Here is a 26,760-nt window from a genome sequence, read left to right on the forward strand (position 1 = left end):
GACATGATGTTTTGATCTGCATTGGAGATTTTAATGCAGGAATGGGCTGCTCAAATGAGGGATTTGAGGCATGTATGGGTAAGATGGGAGTTGGTAGTAGGATGAGTGAAAACGGAGTGAGGTTTGGAAGCTTCTGTCTAGCAAATGACTTAGTCATCGGGGGCACACTCTTTCAGCATTGCAATATACACAAGACAACTTGGGTGTCGCCGTGTGGAAAATATAAAAATCAGATTGATCACATCGCTATCAGTAGGAGGCATAGAAGTTCTCTGCTAGATGTTCATGTTAAACGGGGAGCGGATATTGGTAGTGACCATCAACTCAGCATTGCAAAAATAAGGTTTAAACTTAAAAATCAGAAGAAGGAAAAATCTGGTGTTGGTAGATACGATATTGTTAAGCTTAGAAGGGAAGGAGAAGAAAAGGAGGAATTCAGATTAGAATGCAGAAATAGGTTTTTGGTGTTGGAAACGTTGGAAGAGGGGGAGAGAAGTGTAGATGAGATGTGGGAGGATGTGAACAAAGTTTTGCATGAGACTGCTGAATGTACGATTGGAAAGAGACATAGATTCAGGAGAAAGAAATGGATATCAGAGGAAACGTGGGATATGATAAAAAGGAGAGGTGAGGCTAAATTGAGGAGTGAGATGCAATGCGTTGATGAACGAGAGATTGAATTAGCAAGAGCTGCGTACTGGAGTTTGAATTCAGAAGTAAGAAGGTTAGCTAGGAGAGATAAAAGAAGATGTGTGGATGAAAAGGTTGCAGAGACTGATATCTTAATAAACAAAAATGATGGACAGAGTCAAAGAATAGCATATGAATCGATTAGAGAACTGAGTGGTAATGCAGGTAAACGCAAGGAAATACCAGTTAGAGACAGGGAAGGAAATTTATTGATCAAAGATGGAGATATTAAAAATAGATGGAAAGAGCATTTTGAGACAGTTCTTAATAGACCAATACCACCAGAAGAGGATATACCGTCTGCTCAGGAAGATTTAAATATAGAAACAGGAGAGTTGAGGCTTGCAGAAGTGGAGAAAGCAGTTAAACAGTTAAAGAATAACAAGGCACCAGGGGAGGATGGTTTATTTCCGGAAATGTTTAAAGTGGAGGGGGATAGATTAATAATGATCTTGACCAAGCTATTCAATAAGATATGGGTGACGGGGTTACTACCATCAGTTTGGAAGAATGGTGTAATTGTTAAAATTCCGAAGAAGGGAGACCTGAGTGAATGTGGTAATTGGAGGGGAATCTCTTTGTCACCGATAGCTTTGAAAGTTTTCAGTAGAGTGTTGTTAAATAGGTTGGAGCCAGTGGTTGAGGGTATTCTGAGGGATGAACAGGCTGGTTTTAGAATGGGACGTGGTTGCAATGATCATATCTTTATAGTTAGGCATTTGATGCAGCAAGTTAATGAAATGAGAGTACCGTTAAGTCTTTGTTTTGTTGATTTTGAAAAGGCTTTTGATAGTGTTTCGAGAGAGACTATGGGGAAGATCATGAGACATTATGGAATACCAGAGGAGTTTGTGAGGGTCATTATGAACATGCATGGGGACACATTTTGTAAAGTGATGGTTGATGGTTGTCTGAGTGATTCGTTTGAAGTCAAGTCCGGAGTAATTCAAGGTGGTGTTCTATCGCCTTTATTATTTATATTGGTCATTGATTACATTATGAAACGTGTTGGAACAGAAACCGGTGCAGGTATACTTTGGGGAGAGAACAGGAAACTTTTGGATTTAGATTATGCAGATGATATAGTTTTGATTTGTGATGGGCCAGAAGAGATGCAGAGAGTGTTGGACTGTTTGGTGAGTGAAGGTCGCAAGGTGGGTTTGGTTATTAATTGTGGAAAAACTGAAATAATCAATATGAATATGGAAAATGCGCAGGAATGTGTAATTGGAGGTATGGTTGTAAAGCAAGTTGATAGGTTTAAATATTTAGGTACTTATTTAGCCAAGGATGGTTCTTTGAACTTTGAATTCGAGGAAAGGTTAAAGAAGGCTAATCAGGCAATGGGAATGCTTAAAAATATTTGGAATAATAACAATTTTTCTGTTCATACAAAAATCAAACTTTATAAGGTAATGGTTAGGAGTATCTTAATTTATGGACACGAGTCTTGGTACAGCACAGTGACTATGGAAAATAAATTCTTGGTGTTTGAAAATAAAGCACTTAGAAGAATATTAGGAGTTAAGTGGTGGGAAAGGATACCAAACAGTAGAATTAGAGAAATAACGGGAGTGCAGCCGATCGATGAATATGTTAGATTCTCACGATGGAAGTGGCTAAGACATGTGTATAGGAGACAGGGAATAGTACGAGGTACACCAGGGTGGGTGGCACTTGGTATGAGAGGTAGAGGAAGGCCAAAAGAGACGTGGGTGAGGAAAATGAGACGGGAAGCTGGAGATGAGTGTTGGGGAGATCTTGAGGAGTTAGCACACAATAGGATGTGGTGGTGTGAGTTCATCGAGGCCCTATGCATCCCCGAGGGTGCCACAGGAAATGATTGATTGATTGATTGATATATATATATATATATATATATATATATATATATCTATTGCCAGACACCTCAATCCCATTTGGGGTGGCCACAATATATATATACATTAGTATATATATATATATATATATATATATATATATATATATATATCTATATATCTATTGCCAGACACCTCAATCCCGTTTGGGGTGGCCACAAACAATTCGCCTCCAAGTCGCCCTGTCCCACGCCATTTCACTGCCCAGCTCCCAACTCACACCCCCCTCTCTCATATACCTCTCCATCCCATCCCTCCACCTCATCCTCGGCCTCCCGCTCCCTCTTCCCCCCTCCACCTCACTAACATACACTCTCTTCGTCAGTCTTTCACCCTCCATCCTATCCACATGGCCAAACCACCTCAGTGTGTTCCTCATAACGTTTCCTATCACATCCACATCCACACCACAACGTTCCTTTATATCCTTATTCGTCAGCCTGTCTCTCCATGTGACTCCACAAGCTCCTCTTAAATAACTCATTTCCACTGCTCTCATATATATATATATACAGTAATCCCCATACTATCCGGACACCCACTTTCCGGACACCCCACTTACCGGACATTGTGGGCCTGGACCTTCGAAACCCAAAATTGACCAAAAAAAGAAAAAAAATCCCCCCAAAATCCGAATTCTTTCCCACCCGTAATTTGAAATTGCCGCGCAGCACCGAACAGCTGTTTACACCATGGCCCATTCACCCCTTCCTTCCTCCCCCCTTCCCCCTCCCCTGTCAGGGTTGCCATTTGGTATTTTTCATTACCAAATGTGGGCCAATTCAGTACCAAAAAATTCGTTTGGTAATGAATCAGAATAATGCATTACCAAATGGATTTTTCATATGTATGAGGATACACCCTGTCCTCGCCTCCATCCTTCTTTCCTTCCTTCTTCTTCTGTCATTCTTTCCTTCATTCTTTCCTCGTCTTTCTGCCTACAGGTGACTACACTCCCTCTTCTGTCTTTCATTCCTTCATTCTTTCCTCTTCCTTCTGCCTGTGGGTGACTCTACACTGAGTGACAAACCAAATGGTTTCCTGTACAACAGGAAACCACTTACTACGCTGGGTGGTGACTATATAACCAAATTTTGGCGCCTGGTGGTTTAGTGGGTAATTATTGTGCTCCAATCGGATTGAGCCGGTGAAGGTTTATATCCAAGGGGTGATTGGGGTTTATTGCTCATATAATGCCACTCAGGAATGAGTGAAGCTGGTCATTCTCATCTTAAATGTCAGGACCAATTGCCTAGCCCCGGGCTCCTACGCTCCTCATGGAGCAACGTAGGATTGGATGATGGATGGATGGATGGATGAGGATACACAGGATGGAGATGGTGGATTGTCTGCTCTCTCTCATTAATCTGCTAGCCTACATAGCATGAAAATAATCAACATGCTGTTAATTATAAGGAGAATGATTACATGTATTTCCACTTGTATACATATTTAGTGAAGAGTAAATGCTAGCTTTACGAATTTGGTTATGAAAAGTTAAATTTGGTAATGAAAACTGAGGAGTTTGGTAATGTGGCCGTTGCGATCTGGCAACTCTATTTCCCTGTCACCAACACAGTCCAACAGTTGCTGCCTAACTACGATCGCGAGTAGATGCTTATCGCAATGGAAGCCGCACGTGCTCGTTTTTTGTGAATAAACTGCAATACCTCGCCACTAGACAACACGGGAATTTACAGTGTTGTGCAGTGTTAAGAAATTAGAATTTAGAGTGCAGAGGATTAACTGTGGAGAGCAAATTGACGGTTGAAACTGGCACTTGAAACTGGCGTGGTGCAGTTAAGAACAATGTGCAGTGTTAAACAATTATAAATCACAGTGCAAAGAATTAAGTGCAGCACAACACTGGAGTGAAAGATGAGTTTTGGGCGAGAGTAGAAGCATGTATGGACAAATTTGAGAGGAGTGAGAGAGTGTTTTTGATTGGAGACACGAATGGCAAAGTTGGGAATCTACGAGTGGGTGGAGCGGTTGGTCAGTGGGGTGTGCCAGCTGATGCAGATGGGAATGGTAGTGCTTTGGTGGACATCTGTGCTAGTAAGGGGCTGGCAACAGCCAACATCTACTTTCGACATAAGAAGATCCACATGTATACATGGAGAGTAATGAGAAGGATGGATGGTGAACTTGTTGAATGAAAGGCAGACATAAGATGATCCACATGTATACATGGAGAGTAATGAGGAGGATAGATGGTGAACTTGTTGAACGAAAGGCAATGATTGACTACGTGTGTGTGGAAGAGCAAATGAGAAGACAAGTGTTGGATGCAAGAGTGTGGAGAGGGTGGGGGAATGGAGTCTCGGACCATCACTTAAGTGATGGCCAAGGTAGAGCTGCAAAGAAAATGGTTGAGGAGACGAAGGGGAAGACAGGAGGAAACAGCTCCTGTGAAAAGAGTGGAAAGTGAGAAAATGGCAGAGTATAAGAGCATAGTGGAAGAAAGATTGGGAAGATATGAGCTAGAGCAGATGGAAGGGGTGGAAGACGTATGTAAGATATTTACGGAAGAGATAGGCGCAACGTGTGAGGTGGTTTGTGGAGTGAATGGTTAGCGAGTAGAGGTAGGGAAGAAGATGAGAGAGAGAAGAGAGAGGTATATGTGAGTAGGAGAAGGGAGGTGAAGAAACTGCTGAAGGAGAGAATGAAGAAAGTGGATGAAGAGTTTGGGAGGAATCTGAGTGTGAAATGGAGGGAGAGTAAGAAATTGTTTTGGAAGGAGGTAAAGAAAGTAAGGCAGTGTGAAAGGGGAAACAGTAGGGTAGTGAAAGATAGGAATAATAGATTGTTGGTGGAGAAGAGAGAGAAATTGAGGAGATGGAAGGAGCACTTTGAGGATTTGTTGAATGTAGAGAGTGACAGCAGTGCGAGTATAAGTGGTTGGGGAATGGCTGGGACAAGAAGAGATGACAGGAGGGAGGAAGAGATCAGTAGGATGGAAGTAGTGGAAGCGATGAAGAAGATCAAGTTGGGAAAGGCCCCTAGAACTGATGGAGTGTGTGGTGAAATGCTGAGGTATGGGGGTGAGATTGTTGTGGAGTGGATATGGAAGTTGTGTAGATTGGCTTGGGAAGAGGGAAGGGTTCCAGAGGACTGGAAATCAGGTATAATTGTTCCTTTATATAAAGGAAAAGGGGAGAAAGAAGTATTTGGTAACCACAGGGGTATCTGCCTTCTAAGTGTGACTGGTAAAATATATGGTAGAATACTCATTGATAGGGTTAGGCATATGACAGAGGAGCTAGTTGGAGAAGAACAAGGGGGATTTAGGAAGGGAAAGGGGTGTGTAGATCAGATATTTGTTCTAAGATGTTTAGTGAAGAAGTATCTAGAAAAGGGAAAGTGTATGCTGCCTTCACGGACTTGGAGAAAGCTTATGACAGAATAGATAGGCAAGGTATATGGAAGGTATTAACCCCTTAAATGCGGCCGTGTACAGTCATTCCCCCCCCGAGTGGCGGGGTTGTATCGCGGTCTGAGTACCTGTAGGAAAATATTCGCCAAAAATCAGAGATTAACCCTAGAACATTATACTTGGTATGGCAGATAGTACTTACATTCAGCTTTCTCCAGAGACAGGTGTTAAGCCTTCGTGGACTACCCAAGGACTTGTGGAGACTTGCAAATTTGGGTAACCAAATCTTCACTTTCACACCTCCAGCAACCCGGTTTCCCCTCTACCACAGCCTCATTCTGTCACAGTAAACTTTATACTACAACGTAAAGGTAGTTAGGAATCCATATTTGTACAATAAGAACTGAAAATAAGGCTAAAATCAACGGAGCGTACGGCCGACATGCACTGTGGTGGCGGTCTTCCCGTCACTCAACAAACATTTCCATTTTCACAGCTAAAAACATGTATACTACATTATTTTCAATCATATTACTTCCCAAAAGATCACCATGGCGCGCTTTTTATTCTGCCTTACGCCCGCCACTTTATTCTCGTTCCTGTCGGCCGCTTGCACTGACTGGGAAGAGCTAGAACTCGCCATAATGTCACTTTGAAAGCCTGCAGTAAACTGACGCTAAACAGGGGCAAACCGTGAGAAAAAAAGCTAGTGTTACAACTGGGGAAACAAGCCTTTCCTAGTAGCATAAACTGCTTGTGAGAGGAGGGTGCAGATTTACAGTTCTGAGTGCTCAGAGCGCTGCCATGTATCACAGCCAGGCTGGCCGGGCCGTGGTGGGGGGGGGGGGACGGGGGGAAAACGCGATATTTGGCAACAACTGAGGTCAGTAGTACAAAGGTAAAGTATGCTAGTTGTAGCTAGAGGGTGGTGGTACTGATAGACAATACCAGCTGGAGCCTGCTTGCCCGCGGTTATTCAAAATTTACTAGAATCGCAAACGCGACGATCTGCCGTTATGTCCTTTTGGCCGAGCGTCGCAAATGAGACGATCCGCGTTTAAGGGGTTAAGAATATATGGATTGGATGGGAAATTGTTGAATGCTGTGAAGAGTATGTACGAAGAAGCTAGGGCTACAGTGTGAGTGGATGGTGAGCTGAGTTAGTTCTTTGATCTCAATGTGGGACTGAAACAGGGTTGTGTGATGTCTCCATGGCTGTTTAATATATATATGGATGGGGTTGTAAAGGAGGTGCAGGGTAGGGCAGTGGATATGGGGGTGACTCAAATGAATGAGGGTGAGATTTGGAAGATTCCGGTGTTACTGTTTGCTGATGATACAGTATTGTTGAGTGAAGATGAATGGGAGTTGCAAGGTTTGGTGAATGAATTTGGGACAGTGTGTAGGAGGAGGAAGCTGAAAGTTAAAGTAAACAAAAGTAAAGTTATGGTGTTTGAGAGGAATGAAGTCACAGAATGTACTGTACAGTGAGGTTGGATGGTGAGGATATGGAGAGTGTGAGTGCATTCAAGTAGTGTGATGAGTAAGGATGAAACTTTGGGGGATGAAGTGCGTGAAAGGGTACAGCAGGGAAGGAAGGTTGTTGGTTCACTGAAAGAAGTAATGAGAAATAGGGAGGTGAGTATGGAAGTTAAGAAGTCACTGCATGATAGTATTGTGATCCCTACCCTGACGTATGGAAGTGAGGCTTGGACCTTGCAAGAGGGGAACAAGTCAAGAGTGAGAGCAGTGGAAATGAGTTACTTGAGAGGAGCATGTGGAGTGACGTGGAGGGACAGGTTGACGAATGAAGAAGTGAAGGAACGTTGTGGGGTGGATGTGGATGTGGTTGAGAAGACTAGGAGAAATACACTGAGGTGGTTTGGACATGTGTAGGGAATGGAGAATGAAAGACTGACTAAAAGGGTGTATGCAGGTGGTGGAAGGAGGGAGAGGCAGGGGTAGACCAAGGATGAGGTGGAGGGATGGAGTTGAGAGGTATATGAGGGAGGGGAGGGTGAGTTGGGGGGAGGGTAGTCAAATGGTGGGTGACAGAGCGACTTGGAGGCGTTTTGTCTGCAGCCACCCTTTGCAGGATTAGGGCGTCGGGCTATAGATAAATAGACAGACAACACTGGATTACTGTAAGTGCTTCAAGAGCATTTTCACAACTGCCAAAACCTTAGAGAAACCGGCCACAGACATGCTGTAAGTACCCTGGCTGAGGTACAGTCACTTCTAATTCCTCATTCTTTGGTTCCTTTTCATTTATTTCATGCTTTATGTCCATTATTGGTGTGAATAGAGTCTTATATAGGTTTAAATACGTGCTATGCATGTCCGGTAGGGTTATTTAGATGCCTTTCAAAGTTAGGCTGGGTTAGGGTCCTTAAGTACCACTCCAGGAGCCAGGGGCCCACTTTCCAGACGGGACCACTTTCCAGACATGCCTGCTCTATTACTTCGGATAGGAGAGGGATTACTGTATATACTGTACAGGTAAACGCCGACTCACGATACTCCTAGCTGCGATACCCCGGAATAGTGATGGCGATAGAAATACCACCCTACCTCACCTATCGTAGGCCTAACCTGCTTTTGCGATGGGTTTTAATCTTTTTTTTACGGATTTTGATGATTTTTGGACTTAAATTTTGTGTTTTGGTTATTTATAAACTATTTTTAGACATCAATTAATGTTTTAAACATACAGTAAAACCTCAATATAACGGGCTTCAATATGGCGGAATTCGATTTTATCAGGCATGAGGAGCCAAGTGGACTAAATTCTTATGAGTCAAGAAAAGTCCAATAAAGCCAGAAGCAGTCCTCTCTTGGAATAAACGAATAAACAAACGGAGGAGATATCATAACATCGGTCCCTCCTCTCTTTCTCCTCCTCCATACCTTCTCTTCCTCCCCGTCCCTTTCCGGTGAGAGAGAGAGAGAGAGAGAGAGAGAGAGACAGACAGACAGACAGACAGACAGAGACAGAGAAAGATGGTAAAATTGAAAATGAAAATAACTGTGAAAATGAGTGTAAAAGTGATGGTGAATGAGAGCACACAAGTGAATATGAAATGTCAAAGTCCAGAGAGAGAGAGAGAGAGAAAGAGAGAGAGAGAATAAATACAGAAATGACAAGTGGCATCCCCTTGGCATAAACAAATGAGGGAGACGGGCATAACCTTAATCCCTCCTCTCTCTCTCCTATATTTCCTTCCCTTCTCTCTCTCCGGGAAAGAGAGGTGAAAGTGAATGAAAAAGTGAAGGTTAGTGAAGGCACTGTGAAGGTGAAAGTGAAGGTAGTGTGAAAGTGAAGGTGAAAGTAAAAGTGAAAGTGAAAGTGAAGGCAAAAGTGAGAGTGAAGGTAAAAGTGAAAGTAAAGGTGGAAAGTGAAGGGTGAAAGTGAAGGTGAAAGTGTAGGTGAAAGTAAAAGTGAACATAAAAGTCAAAAGTGAAAGTGAAGGTGAAGATGGAAGGTGGAAGTGAGGGTGAAAGTGAAGGTGAAGGTGAAGGTGAATGTGAATGTGAAAGTGAAGTCAAAAGTGAGTGAAGGTGAAAGGTGAAAGTGAGGGTGAACATGAAGGTGAAAGTGAGGGTGAAAGTGAAGGTGAAAATATGGGTGAAAGTGAGGGTGAAAGTGAAGGTGAAAATGAATGAAAATGAAGGTGAAAGTGATGGTAAAAATGAATGTAAAAGTGAAGATGGTGAAAGTGAAGGTGAAAGTAAAGGCCAAGTAGAAAATGAAGGTGAAAGTGAAGGTGAAAATGAACATAAAAATGAAGATGGTGAAAGTGAAGGTGAAAAGCTGAAAGTGAGTGTGAAGGTGAAAGTGAAAGTGAATGTGAAGGTGTGAGTGAAGGTGGAGGTGAATGTGATGGTAAAAGAAGGGAGGGCAAAAGTGAAAATGAGTGAATAATTGTAAGGGTAAAAGTGAAAATGAGAAAGTAAGGTTGCAAGTGAAGGTGAAAGGGAAATTCAAAATGAGTGATAGTGAGAGTGAGTGTGAAGGTGAAGGTGAATGTGAAATGAGCATGAAAGAGAATATGAAAGTGAAAGTTAATGTCAGAGTGAGCTGAAAGTGAAGGTAAAAATGAATGGGAAGGTGAAAATGAAGGTGACGACGAAGACAAAAATATGTGAAGTAAAATAGAAGTGCCCAGTGCGGGGAGAGAGAGAGAGAGAATAACTTCATGAATGACAAGCAAGCCTCCGTGCATAACAAAAGGAGATGTCCAGGGGCGACTTTTGATGTTGCTTTTATCGGACTTTCACGTTTTTAGGACTGGCTTGGGCCCCAATTAGTCCGATATAGTGAGGTTTTACTGTATTAGGAGAGAACACTGTCATTTGGGGTACGGATTCTCACCAATCAGACAAAGTACAAAACAGTGTGGATAACTAGGTGACTCAACAAAGACTATTTTGTGTTTGACCATTGAACTATCATCTAAGCTATCATGGAGTGCATAATAATAACTTTAGACAAATATTAATAATTCTGAAAACCTTTGAGAGTAAATATTTCATGCATCAATGAAAACTGTGAAATCGATAAATCGTGTTTACATTCGGGCTGTTCAAGGAAAAACACTTTGAAAATAAAGAGGAATTTCTAAATAAACATTGGAAAATATGAGAGAATAAAATAAAGAAGCTCAGCAACCAGAACAGAAACTAAAACGACATAAAGAGGGGCCGTTGAAAAGGATATCTTGATCGCATCAACGATCGATAAATCGTGTTTATATTCGGGTTGTTCGAGGGAAAACACTTAGAATAAACAAAAGAATTTATAAATAAATCTTGGAATATAAGAGAGAAGAAAATAAAGAGCTCAGAAACCAGAAGAATAACAAAAACAACTTAAAAAGGGTCCACTGAAAAGGCTATCATGATTACATAATTGATCGATAAATCATGTTTACATTTGGGTCGTTCAAGGGAAAATGTTTTGAAAATACAAAAGAATTTCTAAACAAATGTTGGAAAAAAAGGGAGAATATAATAAAGAAGCTCAGCAAAAAGAACAGTAACACAAACGACGTAAAGGGGGGGACGATGAAAAGGCTATGCTGATCACAACATCAATCACATTCCCTGTCAAAACATCAACAATTCTCCATCACAATTCACACCTTGGATGATTCTGCATCATTCATACATTATTAGTATGTGTAACAAATGTTTATTTAATTGTCCCAGGACTGTCTAATGGTGGGACTGCATACAATGCTGTTGCTTCTTCTCTACCAAGTTTGAATACGAATCGGAGACCTCAGTCTCCGTGACCTTGACTGGGCGCAAGCGAGACGGGCACTAGTTTTAGGGTAAGGTTAGAGGGCAAAAGAAGGAGTGTGTATTGTCGTAACAGATGGAAGGAGAATATAAGAAAGTATGGATCAGTTGGTTCAAGGATTGTGTGGGTAAGACTGAAAGTTGGACTACAAATGTGGGCAATTGTGTGCATGTATGCTTCAACACAAGATCGTGCAAGCAGAGTGAGAGCAGAGTTCTGGACAAATGTGGAAGTGTGCATGGAAAAGTTTGAAAGGAATGAGAGAGTGTTTTTGATTGGTGATATGAATGGCAAAGTAGGGAATGTGATGGTGGATGGAGTAGTTGGTGAGTGGGGTGTGCCTTCTGAGATAGATGAGAATGGCAGTGCTTTCGTGGACATTTGTGCCGGGAGGGGGTTGGTGATAGCCAATACCCTCTTCAGGCACAAAATGATCCACAGGTACACATGGTGAATGATGAGAAGGGTGGATGGTAGGCTGAATGAGAGGAAGGCAATGACATTGTGCGTGCATAGATGAAGGGATGCAAGGATGTGTAATGGATGCAAGAGCGTATAGAGGTTGGGGGGGGGGGAATTTCTGACCACCACTTGGCAGTGGTTAGATGCAAGGTCCAAGTAACATGGAGAAATAGAAGAAGGGAAGGACGGGAGGAAGGAGTAGATGCATGGAGAGTGCAAAGGTTGTAAGAGGATGAGAAAAAGGCAGGATATAAGAAAGGGGTGGAGGAGCGATTAGGTGAATATGAGTTGGAGCGGATGGGGGATGTGGAAGGTGTGTACAGGATGTTCACAGAGGAAATATGTCCAGCATGTGAGGTAGTGAGTGGGGCGAAGAGAGGATGAAGGGGGGTGCGGGGCGCAGCGTGGCGGAATGAAGGGGTGGGACAGGCTGTGGCACAAGAGAGGAGAGCATATAGCGAATGGATGAGAAATAGGGGCGTGGAAGAAGTTGAGAGGCGGAAGAGAGAGTTATATGTAGAAAGGAAGACAGACGTGAAAAGATTAGTATGAGAAAGTAAGACGAGAGTCAATGAGGAATTTGGAAGGAATCTGAGTGCCAAGAGGAGGGAATGTAAGAAAATGTTTTGGAAAGAGGTGAAGAGAGTCAGACAGGGTGGCAATGAAGTTAGTAGGGGAGTGAAAGATAAGAATCATAGATTACTAGTTGACAAGGGAGAAAAAGTGAGCAGATGGAGAGAACACTTTAATGAATTATTGAATATAAAGAATGAAATTAATGCAAATATAAGTGGCTGGGAAATGGCTGGGAGAAGGAGGGAGGTGAGAAGACAGGAAGAAATCAGTAGGATGGAAGTTCTGGAAGCAAAGAAGAAAGTCAAAATGGGAAAAGCCCCAGGATTTGATGGAGTGTGTGGTGAAACGCTGAAGCATATCAACAGATCCCGTGACAAACTCATGCAGTACATGGCTGACTTCTCATAGAAGAAAAAACGCAATGTGGAGAGGAAGATGATGTTTACTCCCCGGTGTGCTGAAGTCGACCACTCCACGTTGATTTGGTATCAACAACAACATGCTGTTGGTGTGCTGGTGCGTGGCACGGAGCTGAAAGCTGCTGCTGAGAAGTTCGCAAGTATTCACGACGCCCCAGACTTCAAGGTATCCGAGGGTTGGCTCTTCGCGTTCAAGTTATGACATGGCCTTACCAACTGTAAGTCTCGTGACAAAGCTTTGGACGCCAATAAGGATGAAGTAGAGGAGTTTCAGCACAAGGTGAAGGGCTCGATCGACAGGGAGGGTCTCACTCTCGGTAACGTCTACAACACTGACGAAACTGGTTTATTCTATTGCTCTTTGCCAACGAATACTCTAGCTGAGGAGACAGAGAAGCATGTACCTGGCTGCAAGCTCTGCAAGCAACGGATATCTGCTTTGTGTTGTGCCAATGCTAACGGCATGCACCGGCTCAAGCCCGTTATTGTTGGCCGTGCAAAGCAGCCTCGGTGTCTTCATGGGGTGATGGATGTCCTTCCTGTCGTTTGGTACCATTCTTTGAAGGCTTGGTTCACTGCCCAGATCTTTAAAGACTGGTTCCACCGCCATTTCATCAAGGAGGTCATCCATTACCAGAAGAACACAGTGGGAATCCCACGCAACCAGGTAAAGGCCCTCCTTCTCTTGGATAATGCACATGTCCAGCCGTGCAACAAGGACTTGGTGGCTGATAATGGTCACATTAGGTGCAAGTTTATGCAACCTAATACAACTGCTCTCATCCAATGGACCAAGGAGTGATTGTGGCAGCAAAGAGGTTGTACCGAAGGAAGTTCCTGGAGGAGGTGATGGTTGTTCTCGAGGACGAGGATAAGCGCAGGGAGGGACAGGACACACGAGGCCAGCGGACTTTGGAAAACCTTTGCTGCTACAACATCAAGTCTGCAATCTACAACTGGGCCAGTGCATGGAAGGAAGTCCCTGTCAAAACACTAGAAAATGGTTGGTCTCATCTGCTTCCCGGAACGGATGTGGAGCACAATTTCCTAGGTTTTGACGTGGATGACTTCCATGCATGTCTACATGCGCATGGCGACGATGTTGATGTGGATGAAGTGCGTGAGTGGTTGGATGACGACGAGGGCAATTCTGGGTATCAGACCATGTCTGATATTGAGATCGCATCTTCAGTTGCAAGTGTCAGTATCCAGCTTGAAGATTCCGACGAGGACGGTGACGATGATGCGGACTCCTCTCAGCGTGACACTACTCCAACCATCCCCAAGCTGAGCGCACTCCGGGAACATGTAGAGTTCGTTCTCGACTACCTGGAACACCCGGACTGCGACAGGGAGATAGGGCCCTTGGGACTTGTGGAGGAAGTGCGCGCTTTCAGGCAGTGCATCATTAATTGCCAAAATCGTCGTTCCTTGTGTCAATCAAACATTGACAGCTTTTTCAGACCCATGACCCCTGCTGTGCCCAGCCCTGGCTCCAAACCACTGCCTACCCAAGACAGACCCTCATCCTCCAAGCCACAGTCCAGCACATCAGGCACGGTGGAGTCGCCACTGGACGTAAGTTTGCGCCTCTCTTCAGAGTCGTCTGCAGTGGGTACTCCATCACCACATCCCAGCGACGCACCCCTAGGCCACCTGCATCAGCTACTCTCAGACTCTGACAGTGAATAAACAGCAAGAACTCGCCACTAAACGACACGGGAATTTAGCGTTGTGCAGTGAAAAAAAACAGTGCGCAGTGTTAAGAAATTAGATTTCTGAGTGCAAAGACTTAAGTGCAGAGTGCAACACTTATTTTACTGACATACAATGGAGTGCAAATTAGACTAGAGTGTGTAGTGTTAAGAAAATGGAATTATGAGAGCAACGACTTAAGTGCAGAGTACAACATTGATTTCATTAAGGTTCAATGGATCGCAAGTAAGACTAGAGTGCGCAGTGTTAAGAAAATGGAATTATGAGTGCAAATGACTAAGTTCAGTGTACTGCAGGTGCTTCTGGTACTCCTTTTTACTGTCAGAGTCTGAGAGGGGCCGGGTTATTCATCAAGATGGCCAGGGACTTGTTGTAAGTACAGTACCCAGAATGTTTCATATTGAACTGTATTTTCCATACCTACCTCTGAAACCTCATTTCACTATTTTATGTCCCTTATTGGTGTGAATAGGGTTTTAGGTGCTATGCATTTCTAGTAGGGAGGAGTTTTTCTGAGTTAGGTTAGGTTAGCGTCCATAAGTACCGGTCCAGGAGCCAGGGACTTGTTGTAAGTACCCAGAATGTTTAATATTGTATATACTCACCTCTAAAACCTCATTCTCTGCTTCCTTTGCATTTATTTCAAGCTTTTATGTCCCTTATTGGTGTGAATTGGGTCTTAAATAAGTGCTATGCATGTCCAGTAGGGAGTTGTATAGGTGTTTTTCTGAGTCAGGATAGGTTAAGGTCCATAAGTACAAGTCCAGGAGACTGAGGCCCACTATACGTACGGGACCACTTTCCGGACATGCCTTTGGCTCTATTATGTCGGATAGTAGAGGGATTACTGTATATAAAAAAAGACATGATTATCAGTGTTCAGTACAGTATTATTATATGTATCATATTACTTGATTATTGTAGTGAATGTATGATACAGTACAGTGCCGCAATGATAGTGAAAACAGTTTAAAAACCATTGGAGCAATCCTGCCTAATGTCTGATATATTGGAAAACGTCTGGGTTAGCAGGGGGAAGTCCGGATGTTGCTTTTATCAGAATTTAACTTTTTTTGGAATGGCTTGGGCCCCAAGTAGTCCGTTATTGTCAGGTTTTACTGTGAGTGAATATATTCACTACAAACACACGACTACCAAACAGCAAACCTTGTATGTACAGCGCAGTGATGAAACATAGGCAAGACGTATATGTAATGTTTTTCTTTCAATTAAAGGATTGTTTCGCTGTCGAACTGAGCTTACACGAAGTTGCCAAATGTCATTAATTTCCTTGTCTCAAGAGTTACTATACACTTACTGGCCCCATCTACTGTCTTCTTTCTTATTTCATGAAGTAAATCATTTTACTGTACTTACAGTAGACCACAAACTGAAGAGTGAATATAAATATAATGACTAAATAAAGAATATAAAAACTAATGGATGCAGGCAGTTTGTGCTTATTTCTACAGCGTGTGTACTGTGAGCACACCACTTATGTACATAAACCCACACAGCCACCACATTTACACACCACCAGTATGCAGAATACCTCACTCTCAGCTTGTTGCTTTTGCTCTTCAGTTCTTTATTCTCTTTTCTTTTCTCCTTTCCCACCTACCCACTTATTATAATGAACTTTTAAAAGTTTTCAGTAAGACTTTATTCAGCTGCAAAACAGTGTCAGGGAAACAACATTCTCTCGCTCAGATTCGAGCAAAACAGTGAATGAAATCTTAGTCACTTTAATGTTTATTTCCATCCAAATTCAATATCCAGATATTGGCAGCAGATATCGGTATCGGTTTATCGCAAAATATGCAAATATTGGCAATATTTCGTTTCGGCAAATAACATCGGTTACAGTACTATGCGAGGAGCATGTGGAGTTACATGGAGAGACAAACTGACAAGTGAGGAAGTGAAGGAGCATTGTGGTGTGGATGTGACTGAAAATGTTAGGAGAAATACACTGAGGTCATTTGGCCATGTGGAACGAGAGACTAATGGGGAAGGTTTATATGAGAGAGGTGGAGGGGAGAGGGAAGGGGGGGAGGTGAAGGATGAGATGGAGGAATGGAGTAAAGAGGTACAGGATATGAGAGAGAGGGGTGTGACTTGAGGTGAGGGCAGTGAAATGGTGGGGGACAGGGTGACACCAAGGCGATTTGTTTGTGGTCACCCTTTACGGGATTACAGTGTCTGGTAATAGACAGACAGATAGACCTGCAAAACAGCTGAGTGGCGAGTGAGGGGTAGGGTGATGAGGGTCAGGTAAGGAAGAAATGCGTGGGCCGCAGCCATATACACAGCTGACGTGTGAGCAGGGGAGGTGTGATAATTCTACTGTACAGCATTTCTGTCCAAATCATATGTTCATCAATAAGTGCTTAAGATTTGCTTAAGATTTATTTCTACAGTTTATTTTTCAATGTTCTTATGAATCATGAAAGTAACAAATAATATTTAACAAAATGTACTTACAGTGTGCATTTTGCACTACTGCAAGACCCTGCAATTACATGTTACATACATGGGGTGTATTTAAGAGGGGGCAACGTTTCATGTGGAATCTGCAGGAGTGGCCCCAAACATGGGTGGTATTGTATATACTGAAATGATATAGCCTATGTATAAGAGTATATCAGATATCCAAGAAAAATTGTTAACTGGGAAGGTAAATTCCCCAAACTTCCCAGTTAACTGGGATCTTACTGTACAAAGATCCCTTAGTACAGAGGAAGAGTCCTCTCAATTTCAGGAGAGGCAACAGCTCCCCGAACCTCATCTAACCATTCCTTACCCTAGCCACAAAGCTAGGTCCAGCCCCACTTCCAGCACATAACATGTCCACCCCCCTCCCCCCCCAAAAAAAAAAAAAATCTTCCACACACTCAAGAGACTCCCCAGCATCATCAATTATTTCACTCCTGACAATCTCTATATGCTCTCTCCAACACACCGCACATACAAAAAATCAACGTTATCTCACAGTCTACCTCTAATACCACTACACTTCTCATGCGCCCACTTATCACAAATACTGCACAATATAGAGTTGCTTCCTGCACCCTCATGGCAAACCGAACATGGCCACTCTCTCTCTGCTTTGACAGTACCATCACAGGCCCTAATCTCATCACTTTTGTTTTATCCACATTTACTCTCAAACCTTTGTGCCCATTGCATCTCTCCACTTCCCTTTCATTCTCTGCAACCAACACCAAGTTAACAGCATACAACATCTCCACTGGGAGTCCATTTCTGAAGTCACGAGAAGGTTTTAACCCCTTACCCGTGGGGATGGTTGGACCGCGCTGTGCCCCTCCCATGGGGATAGCAGTGATCTAAATACACGATAAATTAGCTACTTCCAGGTCGATGTAAGTACAGTATCACTTATCCTTTTCCCATTTATATATATATATATATATATCTTTTAATATGAGAATAAGTCATAAGGGATATTTCAATGGGTAATGAACATGGAAAATTAGCAACCAAGTGCACATGGGGTGTTGCCAGGTAATAAATCAGCTACTTCTTGCCCAATGGCAGTACCAATAAGCCTTTTCCCTTTTCTATATATATTTTTTAGTATGAGAATAGGGCATAGGGCACATTTCAATGGAAAAAGCAAATGGAAAAAACTGGCTGGGAGTTGCATTGTGTGGCCTGGCTGTAGCTATGCAGGGGAGGGGGTAAGGGAGGGAGGTGGGAAGACGAGGCAAACATGGAAAAAATGGCTAAATTGGTAACACTGGATGCGATTACTAGCGGTATTAGCAGCGCTCCCTATAGCTACACACTGGCAGTACTAATAGATGATAAAGACTGCACTTGAAAGCTCGGGTGTTTTAAAAAATCCCTGAATCACAAAACTGACACCTCGCAGTATGGTACTTATGTAAAGAGCGTCACAAAAGTGACGGCCCGCGGGTTAGGGGTTAAACACCATGAAAAACAATAAAGGGCTTATGACTGATCCCTGATGCATGCCAACATTCATGGAAAACTCATCACTCAAATCTCCATTCATTCACCTGGGTGTGGGCACCCACGTACATAGCCATAACCACTCTAACCAAACACTCCTCAATCCCCAGCTTTCTTTTTGCCCACTTCACTGCCTCCCTAGGGACTCTTGTCACAGGCCTTCTCCAAATCATCAAAAACAAAATACAGATCCCTTTTCTTTCTTATATAGTTTTCCTCAAGCTAGAATACAATGAATATTGCATCAGTGGTCCCTTTGTCTGGCATAAACCCAAAATGCATCTAATCAATATTCACTCTTTTCCTAATCACATCTTCTGGGACACTCTACATTACCTTCATTACCTTGTCCAAAAGTTTTAAGTCTGTAATTTTCTCTTTCCAGGGCATCACCCTTCCCCTTGTACACATTTATAATCACACTCTTCAGTCAGTAATCTAGGACAACACACTCATATATAAAAGTATTTAGCAAATCAGTAACTAAACCCACTCCTATATCTCCTGATGCCTTCATCATTTCAGCAGTCAACACACCTGCCACCTTCACCAACTGCATCCTGCCTGCTCACAGCAGCAGCATCAATCAAAGGTAAACGGCCAAACACTGGATCCGCTGAAAAACCTTCCATGTTCCAGTCAACTCCTCATTCAGCAACCAGTTGTAATGCTCTCTCCAGGTATCTTTAATATCCTCACTGTCCACTTCCATGCTTCTTTCATCATTCTTCACACAGTGCTTCGATATGAAAACCCATTTTCCCCTCATCATCTGATTTGCCACCTTACATACCTTATTCTTCCTTTCAGTGCTAATTAAGTTATCTAATAAAAGTCTCTATGACTCAATTTTCTGGTGTATACCTCCTTTCTAGCCTTATGATTGACTGCCAATTATTCCTCTCTGTTACCATCCCTTTTCCATTCCTGGAAAAACCTTCTTTTCTCCTTAACTGCACCAGTCGAGCAAGGCAGTACTCCCAAGGTGGATGGAAAATGGATGACAGGGAGAGCTGGAGCTCCCGTTTCATCAGCCCTCGGGACTGGGTCCCGACCATCCCCCTTTGCTGAACTTTTTCAGTGTCTCAGTAACACAAAGAGTAGGCCAGCATGCTCTCCAATACAAGTTTCTCTAACTATCAGCACCAAACTACATGGACAGTACACATCACATTTCCTTTCCCAAAATTAAAAAAATTATGCCAGCAATACACGAGACCTCGGAGTCCCCAGGGGGGGAACCATAATTGCCCCCACCTTCCGCCCCTCTCCCGGTGATGACTCGAGGTGCCTGGAACCACTGTCTGACTCTCTTCTTCATTTCTGCAATAATCGCGGCATTTCCTCTACCTTTCGCTCTGTTGAGCACCACCTCTCCTCTAAACCTCACCTTTTTCTAACCGAGACTCAGCTGTCTGAGGCAACTGACAGCAGACCCTTTCCTGTATCCTTCTACTTTCTCTATACTCATTTCAAAGCCAGAGGTGCCTGTTGTGTATATATATGCAACAACTTATCTTACTCTCGTGTTCCTGAACTCGATTCTTCTGAATTCTCTACACCCTGGCTTCGGCTTTCCTGTCATTCTCTGACTAAATATATCTGCGCTGTTTACTTCTCTCCTAATTCTACCATCAAAAATTCTTTGACTATCTTACTTCTACAATGGAACGCATTATATCCATTTCTCCCCTCTCTGAAATCTCCATTCTAGGAGATTTCAATGTTCACCACCACTTTTGGCTCTCCTCTCCTTTCACTGATCCACCTGGTGAACAAGCCTACACCTTTTCTATCCTTAATGACCTACAGCAGCTTGTACAGCACCCTACCCATATCCCTGACATCCTTGGAGAGAGCTCCAACATACTTGACCTCTTCCTTACAACTAATCTTTTTGCTTACACTGTTAATCTTTTCTCTCCGTTGGGCTCCTCTGATCACAACCTTATCACCTTAACCTGTCCTATCGCTCTGGTACGGCCTGCGGACCCTCCAAAAAAATGTCATCTGTGGCACTTTAGAGCTGCGGATTGGGAGGCCCTCAGGCAGTACTTCTTTGTTTTTCCCTGGAATGATTATTGCTTCCATGTCCGGGAGCCATCTGGTTGTGCCTTGTGCATTATAGAGGTTATTCTCTCAGGCATGGAAGCATACATTCCATTCTCATATCCTTTGCCTAATGCAAGAAAGCCTTGGTTTAATCACGCTTGTTCTAATGCTATCCGCAACAAGGAGAGGGCCTATAAAAGGTAACGGAGCCAACCCACCACTGAATCAGAGCTTTTATACATTTCTGCCCGGAATCGTGCTAAGTCTGTTCTTCGCTCTGCTAAAAATAATTTCAGCCGTACTAAATGCTCTCAACTCTCTAACTAGAATTCTTCCCGCTCCTTCTGGCACCTTGCCAAAAACCACTCTAAAAACTTTACCTCATCATCCTTCCCTCCTCTTTTCTACTCTGATGGCTCTGTAGCTATTTCTTCTACTGATAAAGCAGATCTCTTCACTCAGACTTTCTCCTCCAATTCCACCATAGATGATTCCAGTGCTGTTCCTCCATCACTTCCCCCCTCTGACTTCCTCATGGCTGACATTAAAATTTCTTCAGCTGATGTATTTTCTGCCATCACAGGCGTCAATACCAAAAAGGTATATGGGCCTGATGGAGTCCCTCCTGTTGTTCTCAAGAACTATGCCTCTGTGCTTACACCCTGCCTAGGCAAACTCTTTTGCCTTTGTCTACCAACTTGTACCTTTCCTTCTTGCTGGAAGTTTGCTCTCATTCAGCCAGTCCCAAGGAAGGGTGACCATTCCCAACCCTCTAACTATCATCCAATTGCTTTAAAATCCTGTATCTCAAAAGTTTTCGAGTCAATTATTAATAGAAAAATTTTAAAACATCTTTCCTGTCACAACCTTCTTTCTGATCGCTAGTATGAGTTCCGTCAGGGACGATCCACTGGTGATCTTCTCACCTACATTTCTGACTCCTGGTCATCCTCCTTTCGGGACTTAGGCGAAAGCTTTGCCATTGCACTTGACCTCAAAGGCTTTCAATCGAGTCTGACATAAATCTTTAATTTCCAAACTGCCCTCTTACAGTTTCTATCCTTCTATCTGTGCCTTCATCTCTAGCTTCCTTTCTGGTCATTTTATAGCTGCTGTTGTAGATGGCCATCGTTCTTCTCCTAGCTCCATTAACTGTGGTGTTCCTCAGGGCTCTGTCCTATCACCAACTCTCTTCCTTTTATTCATCAATGACCTTCTAAGCTGTACATCTAACCCTATCCACTCATACGCTGATGACTCCACCCTTCACCTTTCCATTCAGTTCCTGCATCGTCCATCTCAGCAGTTACTTCAACAGACAAGGGATGAGGCTATGGCACACCTAATGTCTGACTTGGCTCATATCTCTAACTGGGGTAAAAATAATCTGGCTGTTTTTAATGCATTAAAGACTCAGTCTTTACACCTATCAACCCAACAAAATCTTCCACAGGTATACCCACTAATGTTTAATAATATACAGCTTAATCCAGCATCATCCTTGAACATGCTTGGGGTTTCATTTACTCGGGACTTATCATGGAAAGATCATATTACATCTCTTTTAAAATCTGCTTCCAAGAGACTGGGTGTGCTAAGCTGACTCCATTCCTTCTTTACCCCTGCACAATTGTTGACTCTATACAGAGGTTTTATCCGCCCCTGTGTGGAGTACAACTCTCATGTGTGGGGAGGCTCCTCACATACAGCTCTTCTCAATAGCGTAGAGTCAAAGGCTTTTCATCTCATTAACTCTCCTCCTCTTACCAACTCCCTTCAACCTCTGTCTCTTCGTCGCACTGTTGCATCTTTATCTCTTTTCTATCGCTACTTCAATGGTTACTGCTCCTCTGAACTGTCGGTATGCATTCCTTTGCCTCTACAACGGGCACGTAGCACCCGTCTAGCAGCAAATTCTCATCCCTTTTCTGTCCAACTCTCTAATGCAAGAGTTAACCATTACTCCCAGTCCTTCATTTATGCAACAGGTCAACTCTGGAACTGTCTCCCTCTGTCTGTATTTCCTACTTCCTATGATCTCCAGCCTTTGAAACGCAGCATGTCCAGGCATCTCGAAATGATCGGCTCTTGAATTTGGCTCTCTTGTATTTTGTTTTTCTCTTGGAGGGAGCAATTTTGCGGGCTCATGGCCCTTGGTTCCTTCTTCCTCACATTAAAAAAAAAAAAAAAAAAAAAAAAAATCCTACCACCATGTTACCTTATGTCTTGGAGGACCCCCTGTCCATCCATACACTGAATCAGTAACTCTCAGATATCTCGCTATAGATGGCATTCTTTACTGCTTGTTTTTCAACTTCCATGTTTTCCTCCTGGGTGCACAGGTCCCCTTCTTTGCCACGCACTCCTTTGGCATCATGTCACATTATAATTTGTGTTGTTGCACACACTCTTTGCTCCCTATACCTTTAACATCCTTCACCAGTCTCCTATCAGGAAATAGTCACTCTGGCTACAATTATACCCAGACTCATTGGTAATCAGCCTACTCTTTCTCTTCCTAAAACATCTGTTGCATACAATCACATTCAATGCCTACCTAAATTCAAGTATCCTATCCCCTACCGCATTCCTCATACCATATGGACATCCCCCATACACATCTTCACATTTCTTAACTGCTTCACCCTCAAGACCATTTATCCCCTATTCACACTTTCATGTCTCCGAGCTGCTTCACCCACAAGACCACTTAAATCTCCACCTAAAACTACATTCTCATCATCCCCCATACCACCACCCACAAGAATTAAGACATCCCAGAATCTACCAAATGCCAGCCTGAGGAGCATATGCTGATATAAGAGAAATGAGTTTACCAAAAAAATATTTTTAATGCTATAGGCCTTTCATTTACTCTCATTAAAATCATTTCACATTCTATCCACTTCTCAACCCAACCAGCACACCCTCACCACCATATCCATCTACACTTCCTACCAAAATAGATTATACCTACCGTTCTTCCCAGGAATCACCCTAGCTGACCCTACCTGAACCTGACTTCTTGAGGGCAACAGACATTCACCTGCCTCCTACTTAACCTCTACCACTTTCTCTGCTCTACCCACCAAATGACGCACATTCCACAATGTCACACTGAACCCCTTGGATGATTTGATTACTGCAGGCTTGCTTTTAATGTTTCTCTTTCCATTTTTGTCATAAATTGGGTAAATGATGGGGAAGAAAGACCACAGGTCCCACCCACCCACACAGATGCAAGTCCAGGCATGGGACAATAGCCAACTAGCCATAGCCAGTAGCTGTAACAGTGGCCTCAGAGTACCCTGCCAGGGCAGCTACAGGGACACCCTCCATGAGCTTTGACACTGTAACTGCACTGCCATTATGTACCCACTGATAGGGCAGCCTCCACGAGTGTTACTCCTAGGTTTCGGCCTCTCTCTACCAGGTGGAAGCAGTAGCCGGGGAACCACACTGCCATGTACCCTATGGCACAGATCTGGGTCACATCCCATTCTGATCCCCATACTGGGCTGGTGAAGCCTGTGCCATGCCTCTCATAAAAATGAACATTCTGGTGGGCTTCAAGTTGCCTGATAAATCCGAAATCCAATAAATAGGGGTTTGATAAAGTGAGAGTTTACTATACCTAATGCTGTTGGTGAAAGAGGGAAGAGGTTCTAAGTTCTCACTGTCTGTGAAAACACTATGGTTGAAGACATTACTTCTGAATATTATCTATGTACATAATCATAGCACACTTAACTCACCCAAATTTTTTTCCATAGATAGATTTTCCACCAGTGCCATTGCCATGCGTAAAGTCTCCACCCTGACACATGAAGCCTGGGATAATACGGTGAAAAATGGAACCCTTGTACCCAAAGCCCAGCTCTCCAGTACAAAGCTGTCGGAAGTTCTCTGCTGTTTTGGGGACAACATCGGATCTCAGCTGTAGAAAGAAATCAGTGAAAGTCCAAAGTATGGGATAATACATCTATGCTTCGCACATCACTTAAAAAATACAATACCATATACCCAATACCAGTCCAGTAAGTAAACTGTAAGTACAGTATGTGAAGTCAGACTATATGCAATCACGAGAACCACAAAATTAAGGCAAATTCTCACTTTTCCTCCGATAGGACTTCAAGCTCAACTCTTAGGAAGAAAAACTTCCAACCCCTTGCTGCACAGAAGTGCAATAAGTATGTGGAATTAACCTGGAAACACCCATGCCCACAACAATCTAGTTCAGGAGAAAGGTCTCACAACACCAATGTGCTTATAATTAATTCAAAACTGTTCATGTAGTTCACCGAGTCGGTCAGGTTCACTTGATGGTTGTGATCGTCAGCTTTTACCCTCCCGGAAGGGAGCTGAGAGCTCATATAGTCCGATCCATGGGCAAGGCTGTGACCTTCACACACACACACACCCGTCCCCTTGCTCAAAGGGGAGAGTAACCACCCACTTCATCAGTGAAACATTTCGCAACCTAAGCGAGGCGCGAACTCCCGTCCACCAGTTGGCAAGCGAGAACGTTACCACTGCTGCACCAGCGAGTGGTGTGTGTGTGTGTGTGTGTGTGTGTGTGTGTGTGTGTGTGTGTGTGTGTGTGTATTTACCTAATTGTATTTGCCTAATTGTGATAAACAGGAAATGAGCTACGCTTGTGAGGTCCCGTCTCTGTTTCTCAATAAGTCAAATTTAGCTTTAAACTCGTTTAAGTTTTTAGACTGGACGATCTTTTTGTCCAGGCTATTCCACAGGTCTATACATCTATAAGGAAAACTATATTTCTTGCTATCCTTCAAGCAGCTTGGTTTCTTCAGTTTCATTACGTGTCCTCTTGTTGCTCTCTTATCCCATAAAAACAGATCCTCTTTGTCAATTTTATCTACTCCCACCATGGACCTGAACACTGCAATCATGTCGCCTCTCTTTCTCCTATCTTCTAAGGAAGGCAAATCCAGCTTTTTCAGCCGCTCTCTGTACAACAGATCTGCCAGACTGGGGACCATTTTGGTTGCTGTTCTTTGTATTCTCTCAATCTTGTTTATATCTTTCTTTTTGTGAGGGGACCACACTACTGTTGCATATTCTAACCTGGGGCAAATCATGGCCACTATCAATTTTTTCATCATCTCCTCATCTATATATGGAAAAGCTACTCTTATATTAGTCAGGAGTTTATACGTCTCTCTAACTGCCTTGTTAACCCCTTAAATGCGGATCGTCGCTTTTGCGATGGTTGGCCCAAAGGACAGAACGGCGGATCGTCGCGTTTGCGATTTGAGTTAATTTTGAATAACCGCGGGCAAGCAGGCTCCAGCTGGTATTGTCTATCAGTACCGCCACCCTTGAGCTACGTTTAGCACACTTGACCTTTGTACTACTGACCTCGGTTGTTGCTAAGTTTCATTTTTTTTATCCACCCATGCACCGATGCGCGGCCCTCCCTCGTCGTGCGATATGGCAGCGCGCGGACGGCTCATACGTGTCAATCTATGCCGTCATCTCGCAAGCACTTTCTGCTATTGGGAAACGCTTGTTTCCCCAGTTGTCACACTGTGATTTTTTCGCACGGTTTGCCCCTGTTTAGCATCAGTCCACGCGAATCTTCCAAGGTGACACCATGTCAAATTCAAGCTCTTCCGAGTCTGTGCCTTCCAGCCCTCCGAAAAAGGGTTTTGTGACCTCAACCCCGTTCAAAACCTTATCAGGAACTGCTAAGGGACCGAGTGACTCTGCAACAGCCAGTGAACTATTGAAAGCGTCCATGGATTATGGGAGTGACGTCAGTGTTTGGTCAAGCCTGGCAGAGTCTGACACGCAATCGAGTGCTGAGTCTGTGCCAGAAGTGACTGTTTCTGTGCCAAGCACCTCAACAGGCAAGGCTCCTGTGAAAAGGGGCTTAGAATATGGAAAGGGGGCCAAGAGGAAAAGGAGTGGTGACCCCGGTTCACAGCCATTGTCCCCTACGCCACGTCACGCCACCGCTAGCCCGCCACGCACTCCCAGCCCCATTCTCTCGTCCTCCTCTTCAGCTGCCCTGTCTCCTGAGTCTTCAGAGTCGCCTTCACCACCTCGGAAGGGAAGTAGACCTTCGACTTTACGTAGTAGAGGTTTCCGTAGGCCCAGTGTTCGTGGTAGTAGAGCTAGAACTTTGTCCCCTAGTGTAAGGCTAGCTCATAAGGAAACTCGCACTAGGCAACTCGCCAGTCACGCCACCGCGAGTGACCTTGAACCCTCTGATAATCTCCCCACCACCACCACCACTACACCAACACGACCTAGGACAGC

At 43.5% G+C, this 26,760-nt stretch overlaps 1 protein-coding gene across 1 annotated transcript in view; it reads right to left on the bottom strand.

Annotated features, from left to right (window-relative positions):
- LOC145393440 (peptidyl-prolyl cis-trans isomerase-like) overlaps window positions 1-26,760 on the bottom strand; it is a 95,274-nt gene that overhangs the window by 41,356 nt on the left and 27,158 nt on the right. Inside the window, exon 2 of the mRNA XM_080267536.1 lies at window positions 24,225-24,406. Coding sequence (XP_080123662.1) covers window positions 24,225-24,406 — 182 coding nt within the window. The remainder of the gene's footprint in view (window positions 1-24,224; window positions 24,407-26,760) is intronic.

This window comes from Coenobita brevimanus, chromosome 24 (assembly GCF_032717465.1).
Source record: "Coenobita brevimanus isolate Jiangsu-jjx chromosome 24, ASM3271746v2, whole genome shotgun sequence".
In the NCBI taxonomy this organism is placed as follows: domain Eukaryota; kingdom Metazoa; phylum Arthropoda; class Malacostraca; order Decapoda; family Coenobitidae; genus Coenobita; species Coenobita brevimanus.